Consider the following 14218-nt stretch of genomic DNA (forward strand, 5'->3'; position numbering starts at 1 on the left):
ATTATTGAACTTTTCTCTCCTCTGCCCGCTCTTATCATTTCATAATCTACTTTTGGAAATTGACTCACTCTGTAGCTTCCAGCAGCTCTACAGTGAACTCTTTTAGGTTTTAGGATTTTTTAGGACATTATTCATGATTATGACATTAATTTTGTCAGCCTGGTGCAATCCAGATTTAAAACATGGATCCTATATAGCAATGCCTTTGCCTCTATGTTTAAATGCAAAAAAAAATAAAAGAGCAAGTGACAATATATAAGGCAGATAAGGCAGATATCAATACAGTGGTAATGGGATTTTCCATTTAAGGTCACCTAATCCACATTATATAGACTTTTTTGAATTGTTAACACTTTTCTAAGAATCTCTTACCTGCAGGAAATACGATCAGCCACAACATTAAAACCACTGATAGGTGAAGTGAATAACATTGATTATCTCGTTACAATGGCACCTGTCAAGGGGTAGGATATATTAGGCAGCAAGTGAACAGTCAGTTCTTGAAGTTGATGTGTTGGAAGCAGGAAAAATGTAAGTGTAAGGATCTGAGCAACTTCGACAAGGGCCAAATTGTGATGGCTAGACGACTGGGTCAGAGCATCTCTAAAAAGATAGGTCTTGTGGGGTGTTACCAGTATGCAGTGGTCAGTACCTACCAAAAGTGGTCCAAGGAAGGACAACTGGTGAACCGGCAACAGGGTCATGGGCACCCAAGGCTCATTGATGCACATGGAGAGCGAAGGCTAGCTCATCTGGTCCAATCCCACAGAAGAGCTACTGTAGCACAAACTGCTGAAAAGGTTAATGCTGGCTATGATAGACAGGTGTCAGAATACACAGTGCATCACAGCTTTCTGTGTATGGGGATGCGTAGCCGCAGACCAGTCAGAGCGCCCATGCTGACCCCTATCCAAAGCGCCTACAATGGGCATGTGAGCATCAGAACTGGACCATGTAGCAATGGAAGAAGGTGGTTTGGTCTGATGAAACATGTTTTCTTTTACGTCATGTGGACAATCGGGTGCATGTGCATCGTCTACTTTGGAAACAGATGGAAAAAGGATGCACTATAGGAAGAAGGAAAGCTAGTGGAGGCAGTGTGATGCTCTGGGCAATGTTCTGCTGGGAAACCTTGGACCCCGGCGTTCATGTGAATGTTACTTTGACACGTACCACCTACCTAAACATTGTTACAGACCAAGTACACCCCTTCATGATAATGGTACTCCGTGATGTAAGTGGCCTCTTTCAGCAGGACAATGCACCCTGCCACACTACAAAACTTGTTCAGGAATAGTTTGAGGAACATGAAAAATGTGTTGCCTTGGCCTTGAAATTCCCCAGATCTCAATTCAATCGAGCATCTGTGCTGTGGATGTGCTGGAAAAACAAGTCTGATCCATGGAAGCCCCATCTCGCAACTTACATGACTTAAAAGATCTGCTGCCAATGTCTTGGTGCCAGATACCTTCAGAGGTCTTGTGGAGTCCATGCCTTGACGGATTAGAGATGTTTTGATGGCAGGAGGAGGGCCTATACAATATTAGGCAGGTGGTTTTAATGTTGTGGCTGATTGGTGTACATAGTGTCTGAAACATGGATCCAAATCCAGGTTCAGTGGTAAGACGGCGTTATTAAGCCTTTTCACCCTCTGAGTCATGGAGAATCCCAATCCTATCTGTCTATTTCCTCCTAACTGACTTACCAAGTATTATTTGATTAACTACTGGCAATTGGTCCGTCGCCATACAGTAATTGCTTCCCTAAAGCCTAAATAGATCTAATAGGTCTTGACTACATTCTTATGGCAGGTAGAGAATGCAGGTTGTATTGTTGTTCCTCTAACATCATTCAGTTACTCTTCATTGATGTCTTTTCTTCTTTACTTTTTTTCATCTTGTCGCTTGCAATGAGTCAGCCTGCTAATATTTGCATTCTTTACAGTTTGCCAGACACGACTGCAATATTAAACTCAGTGACACAAGATTGCAAAAGTTACCGTAGGCTTGAACAAAGACTGTTTCACTGTTTAACATTTGTTAATGAGCTGCTCCGTCTCACCTGTAGCTCATCTCTTTATTACTTCCTCGCTCTTAACGTTGCTCCTCCTGTCACTGCCGGAGGTGAGGAGGAGATAGGGAGTTGAACATTTGTGTGTGTTCTCAGTAAGTGGGAGTGGGGAGTGTCGAGCGCGGTAGTTTAACATTCCAGGAATCCGTCCATGGTCGAGCCTCATGGTTGTGTGATTCTGTCCGTTGTGCAGAGGAGGGCAATGAATGGCTAACCCACTGCATAACTCTGGAGACATTCCCTAAAACACTGCCTACACTCGCACATACTCGTATACGCACACACACAGAATAACCCAAAACACATTATACTTGGATTAATATGCAGTATGAGAAATAAGAGATGCACACTCAGTGTAATGGTAATATTAATGTAGCAGAAAAAGCTTCTGTGTGAATAACTATGAAGAGCTAAAGGCTCTGAAAGAAATTTGAAATTCTTTTTACGGTGTGCCTTAACTTGTTGCTGGTAAACATCTTACATGGTCGATATAGTCGTCCTTTACCCTGCGTGTACAGAAAGTCTTCACTCGAGCTGCAAGATGGCTCCTCTCCAAAACAATCTCCCTCCACGCTACAGAGGATCCTCAAGCCCTCTCCTTATATGCATTTTACTTGCTCACACAGCACATGCACACTCTCACAAAACACACACACGTTGCCATCCTCTGCGCACGCATGTGGGTGGAAGGAGAAGGAGAGCAGAGGAGCGAAAGAAAGAGAGAGAGAGAGAGAGAGAAAGAAAGAGAGAAGAGAAGCCCTAACCCCTTCCCCTCGGCTGGTGGAAAGTGAAACTTCAGAGTTTTTCTTCCTCCCCCTCTCCATAGTGTTTGATAGTGTAGCACTGGCAGCCTCTGTGTGCCCCCCTGCCCACTCTCTCCCGTTGTGTTCTGGTGGCCAGCTGCTAGCAGAGTTGCAGTTGTACGTGAGTGGGTGGGTGAGACTCGTTTCCTGTGCTCCTCAGGGCTCCGCTCCAACAACTACTGCAGCACGCTCCGGCCAGGGGCCACGGGGGCCACTATTCATAACAAACAGGGGGCTGGCTCCTCTCCTCCTCCTCCTCCTCCTCCTCCTCTTCCTCTTCTTCCTCCTCATCTTCCACCATCACCACCGCCGCTACCGCCATCATCATCATCATCATCATCATCAACATCAGCATACTGTCCACCCACTCCACCCACTCCACTGAACCCCACTGAGCCTCGGCCCCTGGAGGCCCCCGGTCTGCGGGCTGGGGCACCCCCGCTGCGCTCAGAAGGGTTGGACATGGAAGTGGAAGAGGCTCCTGAGGGCCCGGAGCCCTCCACCTTGCCTGAGGTAAGCACACAGAGCCTGGCTCAGCTCCAGGGCGGAGGCTGTTCTCTGGGTACCGCTCCTCCAGTCAGATAAAAGTTTGATCCATGTAAGGCTGAGTGGAGACGAGTATCCAGGGGGCCGCTTCACCCTGTTTCTGCAAACTCACTGAGGGGGTTGAGAGGTGACAGAGAGTAGAAAGTGACCATTGGTGTAATGGGGGGTGGAGTCTCTATGAGGAGAAGTGGGGGCTAATGGGGTTATTGTTCAACAGTAGAGAGTCTTTTCCACACACAAGCACATCATCTCTCAACTCCTCTCAGTATCTCACTCTCTGTGTGGAATCTGGCATATTTCCTGCTACACTGGAGAAGAAACGCTGTCTGTTTTCTTTTGTTTGCCATTCTTTTCTGTTTGCTTTCTCTTCCTTTCCAGATCTCCAATTCTTCACTCTCGATTCTCTTTTTTCATATAATCCTTTTAATATAGCTAGACCCGAATTCACCTTCGAGCCAAGAGTCACTTCTAAGCATTCGCGGTAATGTAGTTTATAGACGTAGCATTAGAGATGACACGTGTGGTCACAATGGCAGCGTGCGCTTAGAGATGGCAGATAACGGGCAAGGTAGTGAGATGAGAATGAGTAGAATCAATACTAGTAGACAATGAGAGGTTTGCTCTCGCAGCCCAGGAAATTGTTTGTTCTCTTCGGTGTGTGTGTGTTTGTATGTGTGTGTGTATATGTGTGTGAGAGTGGGCGTGCGTGTGAGCATGGCAGTCTGAGCATGTGTGAATGTGAGTTTTGTGTCAGTCTGCGTGTACGCTGTGTGTGCGGGTGAGCATTTAGGAGCAGCATTTGATTTCAGCGGACCTGCCTCCCAACAAGACTCCCTATCTCTACGGACAAGCCATCTGTTTGCCCAGTGCATGGTGTTCTGTTCTTAGAGACGAGGAGGAGGAGGAGGAGGAGGAGGAGGAGGAGGAGGAGTGTTGGGGCTGAGGAAATGGGTGGGGGTGAAGGAATGGCAGGAGCGTGGAGTAGATGGAGGAGAGATACAGTTTAGATGGGATGTAGAAGAGAGGAAAAAGTAGGGACAGGTGTTTGATGCACCTTGCAAACACCTCAGGGGATACAGGGTAGGTGCGGTTGAGCACAGATAATATTATTACTGTATATCAACTTAACCGCTCATTCTGTGTCTCATAGGACAGCTCTAGCGTCCAGAACTGTCAGCTGTTTACAAGACGTTTTCCTGTGTTTGCTTGCCAATCTCAAACCTGTGTCTTTGAATCATTATGACCTCTCTTCACTCTTCCTTTTTTTCACTTTTTCACATCTTTATTTCTTTGGTTGTTTCTCACATGTGTGAAAAAAACTATCTTCACAGCTTGTCTCACCTGTCTGCCTGCTGCATGCCCAGACAACATTCCATACAGACTGTATAAATGTGTGCATGTGACATAACGGGATGTTTTGTGCTTACAGGATGGTGTAAAAGACAAAGAAGACATGAAAGGATACAACACAGGTATGGCTCAGGGCTTAGAAGTTGAAATATGTCATGTCTAGATCAATTAAGAATGAGTTGGTTCCTTTTGTACCATATCTTTTTCTCTCACTTTCACTCTCACTCTCTTTCTCGCTCTCTCAGCGTTGGAAGGTGACCAGTCTCCTGTCGAGAGGGATCAGATGGCCGAAGGGAGCTGTGCTGGTGGTTTGACTGTGTCTGCGTCAATGTTCACGGCTGGCAGAGGGACTGAAGGGCTGATGGTGCTGGGCGAAGAAGCTGGATCAGGGGAAAGAGTCATGCCAGAGCCCGGTGCCTTGCCCTCACAGGGGTTTGCCTGCTCCCTGTGCAAACGGCTGTTCAGCAGCCTGGAGCATCTCAGGGAACATGAATACCACCACACCCTGTCTCTGATGGCCTTGTCTCTGGACTGGCCAAGCATGCAGGGCCCGCACCACCATCATAACCAGCCCCGTCACCAGCCACAACCCCAGCCTCTCCACTTCCACCAGTCTCTCTATCGCCCTGCAGTGGCCGAGCCCACGCCGGCGCGCTACTTCTGCTCGCAGTGCCCAGCCAGCTTCACCCTCAAATCCAACGCAGACCGACATGAGAAGACTATCCACTTCAAGAAGAAGCTGATGCAGTGTGTGTGCTGTCTGAAACACTTCAGAGACCGCACAGACCTGCACAGGCACCTGTCCTCTGTGCACTCCAAAGAGAGAGGGTATACCTGCCCTGCCTGTGCCAAGGCTTTTAGCACCCAGAAAAACCTGGCGACACATGTTAAAGTGTGCTGCCAGGTGGGGTCAGTGCCAGGAGCTGTGCTGGGAGGCAGCACTGGGATGGAAATGTCTCAGGGTGGGGTCACAGATCCGCTGTGGAGGCTCTCTCAAGAGATGAAAGTTGAAAATCATAATCGTAGTATCAATGTGGAAAACTGAGACTGGCTTATGTGCACACATTCATACCCATCAATTAGCAGCGTATCCTCACATGTGTTGTACATGCATGCCAAATATGCGCTGTAGTGTCATTGCACTGAGAAGGGAAGAATTTCTTTTCAAATTAAATGACTATTAATATGATATATACCTACATAGGTAACACTTAATTTTTTACAATTTGTGAAATTTAATGTCATTATTATTTTTTTAAGGCTGGTTTAACATGGATTGAAAACATATGTGTCAAAAATGCACAATGGCTATGCAAAGCTGATCTGTTCTAAAAACGTATGACTGAAATTATGTAGAAATGTTTTGATTTTTTTTTTTGTTTGTCTTTAGGTTTGTCAATAGTTTTAAGTGAGCAATGACTAGACCCATGAACAGGTGAATGGAAAGACAGGGGGGTGTCTTTCCGTCTCTGTGAACTAAACCACTTGTCTGGCTCTCCGTCGCCAGTCACCAGTCTGACTAAACTCTTCACTCCTTTTTTAGGCAGAGAGATCTTTATCTTTGTGTCCACCCCTGCATTACGGGCACAAAGACACTCAGACACAGTTTAGATCTGCCAGGCTGTACTGTAGCTCACAGCCCACACAACCACACCACCTGCAGGAACTTTAAAGCATCGCATCACGAGAGCAGAATACAGACCCAAATCAAATTATGTAAATTAAAAATTGGCACAAAATAACTTCACTTAATAAGAGCATAAATAAATAAAATCTTTAAACTGTAACTCAAAAAGAAAAGAAAAACAAAGTATTTTGACCACAGATCCTCCTCTACTGGACATGTAGCAGCTTGTCCTCAGCCATCAGTATGACATGATTACCTTCAGTCACTGCTGTCAGATCAGTGCAGATGGAGGGGCTGTGCCGAACCAGACAAAGCAAGCTAAAACAATAGACCAGTAGCAGCTCAGATGGGGGTTGGGTGGTGTCATTTTCTCTCTCTCTCTCTCTCTCTCCCTCTGTCCATCTCCTCTGTTCCAGATCTTCTAGTCGCTGAGTGCGGCAGGAGCTGGACAGTAATTGGTCCTTCACGGCTCCGGCCCTTCTTAACCCCTGACCCCTCATCTAAAGAGGAAGTGCAGACCGAAGGGCAGATGCCCTTTAAACCAGATGAGCTTAGTGATGTCACTGCTGCAGACAAAGATAATGGCGTGGTCATGAGTGCGGGGTAGAAAAGAGGGGATCAAGGGAGACAAGTGCAGGATGCAGGATAAAACAGGATATTTTCTTGTTTGAGCTCTCTGCTCTTATTGTGTATACCCATAATGTGAATACCATACCCAAAGGGAAGACCGTGTTTCCCTCTAATATTTCACGGTCACTCCAGCACACAGAACTGTAATTTTTATGTGCGCTAAAAGCAGAACTGGTGTCTATTGGGAATCTAACCCCTTGCTGTTGTATATAGACAGGGCTCTCCCAAATGTCAAATCCTGTCTAATACAAAATCCCATTTCTCAGGTAGCACACGCTGTTCTAGCCAGCCGCTGAAACAGACTGGCAGGCTCAGAGAAGACAGGAACTAATCAGGAACTCTGCAAAAAATCCAGCCATTGAGGAGAAATGGCAAACACTGACTGTGTGGCTGTCATGTGGTGTTTTTGTGAGTTTGAACATGTGTATCTGTAAAATATTTAGCTTTAGATTATGAATTTTCTCACTGCAAAAGCCACAATTACTGCACAAAGAGATGTACTTTTCTAAACAGGATGCAATTCTGCTTGTAGTTTTTTGATGCTGTAATTAAACTGTGATGGAAAATGTGAAAACTTCTTTGCCTTTTTCCTCTTTTATTCGTGTCGTGCACATATTATTCACACAATATTCCTTCCTATGTCTTTGCATTTCAACTTGTTGTCTAAAATATTTGTATCTGTCGTGCAGTTTATGTGTACCTGCATGTTTTTATTTCTGTTTTTTTTCTTTTGCTGTCGAGTGTTTAATTAGAGCAGAAGTCGTTTTGCAAATGGAGGTAATTATATCATCACTTAAAGCTTATAACCCCTTAAATGTGTGTCTGACCCTTCCTTTGTGTACAGTGTGTATTGTGCTTGTGTGCTCAAAAATCCAGTCCTGATCTTTCATGTTCACATACTGAATGCCTTAACGGTAAAGTTTCTCATTGGGTAGAAATGCACACATACACACACCACACACAATACAAACAATCTGTTTACTTGAATGCCCTTCACCTGGCATAACTATCATATAAGTCTAGACCTTGAGATAATTGGCTTATCAGACCTCTATACAAGATTGGGACATGGTATTGACATTTTTTTTCTTCATTTTTTATTTTGCTGAACCCTTCCTTTGAGTGTGTGTGACTTTATTTCCCATCCTTCAGCCTTCTTGTCATAGTCTGTGTTTGTCTTTCTGTCTGTGTTTTCTGCCGTCCATAGCAGAGACCTTCTAGAGCAACTAAGGCAGAGTGACTGTTGAGCCTGTGTTTATAGTATCTCTTTGCCTTTATTGCTTTAGTATGGAGGAAGAGCTGTTGCCAGGGCAACTGTAGCTTTGACTGGGATTGGGGTGGCCATGGGAATTGATGGTACATTTCTAGACCATACCGCTAATTAAATGTAATAACTGAAAAGTGACGTCTCGGTTTATTTAAAAGAGCTTCATTCAACACTAATCTTTTTTTTTCTCTCTTCCCTCCCTCCTTCTGTCCCTACAGTGAATGACTTCACGGTGATCCGTAAAAAGTTCAAGTGCCCCTACTGCAGTTTCTCTGCTATGCACCAGTGCATCCTAAAGAGGCACATGCGCTCCCACACCGGCGAGAGGCCCTACCCCTGTGAAATCTGTGGCAAGAAGTTCACCAGAAGGGAGCACATGAAGAGGCACACACTGGTGAGTGCAGTTACACGATCACCAGTAGGGGGCAGTAAATCACACCTTAAACAAATAAGCAAATAAAAATTTTGAAATGATGTGTTTCCGTCCAACAGGTCCACAGCAAAGATAAAAAGTATGTGTGTAAAGTGTGCAGCCGAGTCTTCATGTCAGCAGCCAGTGTGGGAATCAAACACGGCTCCCGTCGCCATGGCGTCTGCGCCGACTGCTCTGGTCGGGGCATGGCCGCGCTGCTGGACCACAACGGGGAAGTGGGAGGAGACATCTCTCCAGAGGAGGAGCTGTATCCTGGAGACCGTTTCCATGATGACCAGGCGGAGTGTGATGGGGATGGAGAAGGGGAGGAGGAGATGATGGTCGAAGGGGATGGTGAGATGATGGGGGAAGGGGAGGAAGAAGGAGGGAAGTGGAAGGACTCAGGGATAACCACTGAGGCACACAGAGCACTGGACAATGAGAAGGAGGAGAGCGACTCCTCGGCACAGGAGGGGGAGCAGCAGAACGGGAGTGAGAAGGACTTTGCCTGGATCTCCTAGAATCTGTCACGCTCCTGTTAGTGGCTCGTCAACCAATCTCTGAAGATCTCTTACGATCTCTCGGGCAGAATCCTCTGCTCTCTTTACCCATTCGTCCCACCGTGGGCAGGCCTTCCTTTGGATGGAAATGCTGTAGGGCGATGCGCGACAATGATCCAAAACCATTACGAGTAACACGCTCACACACACACACACACACACACACTTCTCAACCTTGACTGCTATAGTAGAAGAAGAGCGGTCAAGAGATGGCTCGAGTGAAAGGCTTTTTCTGCTTACCTCCTTTACTTCTGATGCAGTGTTTTTGTGTTTCTTTTTCTTGAGGGTTCAGGCCAGAGTCCAGTAGTTTTTATACTCTGTCACAACAGGAATCAACGAGGACGCTGCCAAGGACATGGCCAACACAAGACTGCAACTTTGTATGTTTGCCATCACAATCACCACGGAAACCAAGGATCACAGACAGTGTAGGGAGACGGCCAGGAGGGAAGTGTCTTGGTCCCACCTTGGCTGTGATGTTTCTGGGGAAAGTGTCTCTCTATGAGTGAAGGGACAGTCTAAATCTATTGCAAAGCTACGTGTGTCAGAGGAGCGGGGCAGCCCGATGGCACACTGTTGATGCAGAGTCCTACTGCCACAGACTTGCACTTTAATGACAACTGACTCCTATCAAAGCCCTGAACCCGTGGTTTACATTTTTGATCTGATCTTTACTTACCTAAACAACTCGGTGACCGCACCTACCTTTAAGGATATACTTTATGTCCTCTTGACTGTTATCACGAGATAGAAATCACTGAATCTTTGTGCAGATTGCTGTTTATATAGCCTATGCCTTTCAGTGGGGTCCTTAATCTTTTCTTCACTTAAGTTTACCACACGGTTTCTATCGATTCCATTCCAACAAATACTGGAGATTTGACAAATGTACATACGATTTTTTGGGATTTAAAAGGGGAGTGAAGTGTGCGTGAGACAGAGAGAGAGACACACAGAGAGAGACTTTGACAGCGTATGCAAGAGTTTTGAACCTCTTCCTACTCTGAAATACAAACGTGGCCATCAGTTTCTGCTTCCCTGTTTGGAAAATCAACACAAGCACACAATGGATCCACATGACTATCAAGTCTTTCTGTCTCTCTGGCTGTCTCTGGTTCAGTTTCTCTCACACTGGATGGAGGTTGTGATGATAGGACCTGAGAGCCAAGTCTCTCGCACGTTAAGGAGGAGCTGCCTTTGTTTGAAAATAGTTTTTCTTTCTGTGTTTTTTTTTTTTGTGTTGTTTTTTTTCTGGGTCAGTCATGTAATTCCAACTTCTGAATACAGAATATGCAGACTTTTTTCCATGGTTTATCTTTCTTTTTTTGGTGATATTTTCTCCGGCTTTGTAAGGTTAAAAAGAAGAGGATCAAAATTTGTGCTTGAAATTCAGAGTTTGATATTCGTAGAGAGTGTAATATTAATTTGTTTTGTTTAACAGCTATTTATTGAAAAAAACTGTTTGTGGATTCCTAATTTTTAAGAAGTCATTCCCTCCTCTCTCTCTCTCTCTCTCTCTCTCTCTCTCTCTCTGTGTGCTGGGTGGGACAGGATGGGTGTTTGTATGCAAGAATGTTTGAGTGTCCAGTGTCCAAAAAAAAAGTCTATATTGATTTCTTAAGATTATTTCCATGTTTTTGGCAAAGTTATTGACAATTCAAGTGAGGCAGATGACATGTCTTATTGTTATGATTATCAGAACTATGATTACTGTTGTTGATGTTACTATTATTAATTATTATTAAGTGCTGGATGCTAAGCTTTATTGTGTGTTCTTTTTTGATATTTTATATATTGTATAAGAAAAAAAAAGCTTTTATACTTTGCCTTGTTGTGGACAGCAAGCCATGGGGCTTTTATCAACCTTTTATTGTGCCAGTTTACGCTTTTTCTGTCGTATTTGCTTTTTTTTTTTTTTTACCAAGGGGGAAAACAAATTCACTGTCAAAACTTCTCTGTTAGATATTGATTGCAACATATATTCAGCACACGCTTTTGCATCACTAATGGACACTAATTGATTAATATCGAACCAAAAACAATCTAGTACCTTGTATACATGAAGTGCTTTTGTTCCACAGTCCGTGTGTGCAGGTGCTTTTGGATTTATTGTTGTGGTTAACAGTTTTGTTGTTGGGTTGTTTTTATTTTTGTCACTATTTGTCACAGTTTGAAAAAAAAAAGTGCACATGTTATGGTATTATTGTGAATATGAAGGGCTGCCTGAAAGGACCGGCTAGCTTTTGAAGACTGCATCTTAAAACCGAGCTGTTTTTTTTTTTTTTCTTTCTTTCTTTTATAGTTCCTACTGTCTCACGCCTCGCATGACACACAATCAAGTAGAAAAGCAGCCCGTAGACAAAACGCTGTTCCCACTGAGATAGCAGAGAGGAGTGTTGAGTCTACATGCTGCGTTTCTACCTGCCAGTGTTTTACTGGCTTGACTCTAGTTCATTCACATAAAGGGAAAGTGAGCACTGCAGCAGTAACTCTGGGAAACATTTCGTTGCCAGTGCCGGTTGCACACATCAGGCCTCTCTGCTATAGGTGCCATGGACTGCACTTCTCATGAACCCCCACTGAGAAACTCTCAGTATGATTTGTGATGCTTTCTTCATGCCTGGCAACTATCTTTATTTTATTTTTTTTGTATTATTTATTGTTTTTGTTTGTTTGACCCATTTATCAAATAGTTGTGATTTTTTGGGGTGGTTTTAAAAAAAAAAAAAGAAAAAAAAAAAGACAATGGGGTTGGATTTTTATGAATGTTAATGGTGGGTGTGGAAGGAGCCCATGATCAGTGACAAATCTCTGTCCTGTGGTGCTGTTGTGGCCACTGAGAGACGTCTGGATGTGTGCGTGACTCCCCCCCTCCCCCTTCCCCTACCCCATCCCCTTCCCTCCCCTCCGGGCCCCCGCGCTCTTCTCACGACCTGTACTGTATGTCTTCTTCCTCATACTGGGTTGTACTTCAGGAAAACGTCTGCCATCAACCCCTCAATATGTGCCTCAATGACATTTCACCTGTGTGCTTGTGAGACGTGTGTTTGTGTCCAAGAGATGACTGAACATTTGTGTGTCGACGGATAGAGATTGCTGAGATGTGACTGATCAGATTAGAGGTGCAAAATAAAAAAAATAAAAAAAAAATAAAAAAAGTTTTAGAGGATGAAACTTCAAAGAGACAAATCATGATGGGCGACTAGATTCTCCTTCCCACCGTGTGTTGATGACCTTTTGTGCCCTGATTCTGTGGTCTTAACTGCATGCCTGTGTTCATTTTGTCAAACCAAAGCGACGTCTTCGGCATCTGCACACAACTGTCTCATTCCACACGATGCAAAACTGGAACTGTTTGCTCTATTGCAGATGAATATGGGTATTCTTAGACGTGTACAAATTGCAATCCTCATTTAGCCTGTATAGCTTGATTCACACGTGCAAATCATGAAGCCATAGATATGGGTATATCTATATTATACTATATTTCAAAATTGGCGCTTTTTACTTTAGATTTTGTTCTTCTATTAAGAGTGATGTGTGTATACCTTCATATATATGAATTTATATTACTATTATATATTATTTATTTTCTCTCTCAAGTTTCAGAGGGTCTTTAATTTGTAAAAGGTCGCACTTGAAGCTTGAGGTTTGTTTATTTTCATTGGGAATATTGTTCAATATGATACTGACTTTATATTGATGATTATCATAAACCTGTGTTTGTAACAAAATGTGTTAAATAATCAAAAAAACCTGTCCTGTTTTTACACCTGTTTTGTTTTGGGCAGATTAAGTGCTCTTGTGCAGATATTTTTCGGTTGATAGTACTGATCACAAAACATTTTTACAGTCAACCATGAGCCTCCTGTTTTGATGTTGGGGCTGGCCCACCGGCCGTCCAAGCCTCTTTCTAACTTCATGTTTAGTGGAAGAATTAGCTTGACTATTATTTGCAAAAGCCAATCAGTCTCAATAAATTTTGAAATTGCTGCTGTAAAGAAGTGACCAATGTGTGCTGTGCTTTTTGTTATCACTTTGTTTTTTTTAATGCTTGATGGGGGACAAACCAGCTGCTGTCCACAAGGGGGCAGAATAGACAAGTAAAAGAAAATAGACACACGGGAACGAATCCAGTTTCATTCATCCACAGATGTTGTCATCCACCTACATATTTAGGATAAATAAAGAATCTGACAGCAGACTTCTTCCATTCAGTTTTATTTTCTTTCCGTCACATTACATCACATAGATCACATTATCAGCATCATACATGGTCATCCATCTTTTCAAGCACTACTCATAGGCTTGACATTCACACAAATACTCCTTGAGTGCACCACTCCTCAGAAAGTGCTTCCTCCGTGTGCGTGGGACTGCTGATGAAGACCAGAGGCCGAGCCCACACACAGGAGAAATCTTGCCCTCCAGTGAAGACACCAAGGCTGACGTCACGTTTTCCCCTCAAAATGTGTGTGTGTGTTTGTGTGTGTGTGTGTGTGTGTGAGGAAAACAGACTACATCAGCCTTGGGGTTATCAGTTACTGAAAGGGGGAAATCTAACACATAAAACCCTTCAGTGTTGTATCTCCTAACAAGAAAGAATAAGGGGGGCGGGGCGGGGGGGGATGAGCGATGCTAGACATGCAAAACAACCTCAAACTCAACCAGACAATCAATCAATCAATGAGAAACCAAAAACAAAACAAAACAAGAAGCTAAAGTCAGTTTTCATACCAGCCAGTGTCAGGCTCAGTAAAAATTCAACCAGAGAAAAGAAATGGTCGTCAAAATAAGACAGACAGGGTAAAAGCCTGGACGAACAATAAGAGCACAGTAGAAGAAGCAGAGAACTGAGTGGAGCTGCCATTGCAATGCTTTACATTTGATTTGGAAGGAGATCCATTGGCTTTGCTGCTGCTGCTGCTGCTGCTGTTGCTGGTTTACAAACAA

The 14218-nt window shown here is 44.0% G+C and overlaps 1 protein-coding gene across 6 annotated transcripts in view; it reads left to right on the top strand.

Moving 5' to 3' along the window:
- zbtb46 (zinc finger and BTB domain containing 46) overlaps positions 1-13369 on the top strand; it is a 61850-nt gene extending 48481 nt beyond the window's left edge. For 4 of the 6 annotated variants that reach the window (XM_042409603.1, XM_042409604.1, XM_042409605.1 and 1 more), the window contains exons 5-7: positions 3034-3386; positions 4849-4891; positions 5015-7797. In XM_042409603.1, coding sequence (XP_042265537.1) covers positions 3034-3386; positions 4849-4891; positions 5015-5814 — 1196 coding nt within the window. In that variant the 3' untranslated portion in view covers positions 5815-7797. Of the gene's footprint in view, positions 1-3033; positions 3387-4848; positions 4892-5014; positions 7798-8511; positions 8688-8785 lie in introns of those variants that run through there. The other 2 variants (XM_042409607.1, XM_042409606.1) reach the window with 2 other exon arrangements.
- The last annotated feature ends 849 nt before the right edge of the window (positions 13370-14218 follow it).

This window comes from Thunnus maccoyii, chromosome 4, assembly GCF_910596095.1.
Source record: "Thunnus maccoyii chromosome 4, fThuMac1.1, whole genome shotgun sequence".
NCBI classification, from domain to species: domain Eukaryota; kingdom Metazoa; phylum Chordata; class Actinopteri; order Scombriformes; family Scombridae; genus Thunnus; species Thunnus maccoyii.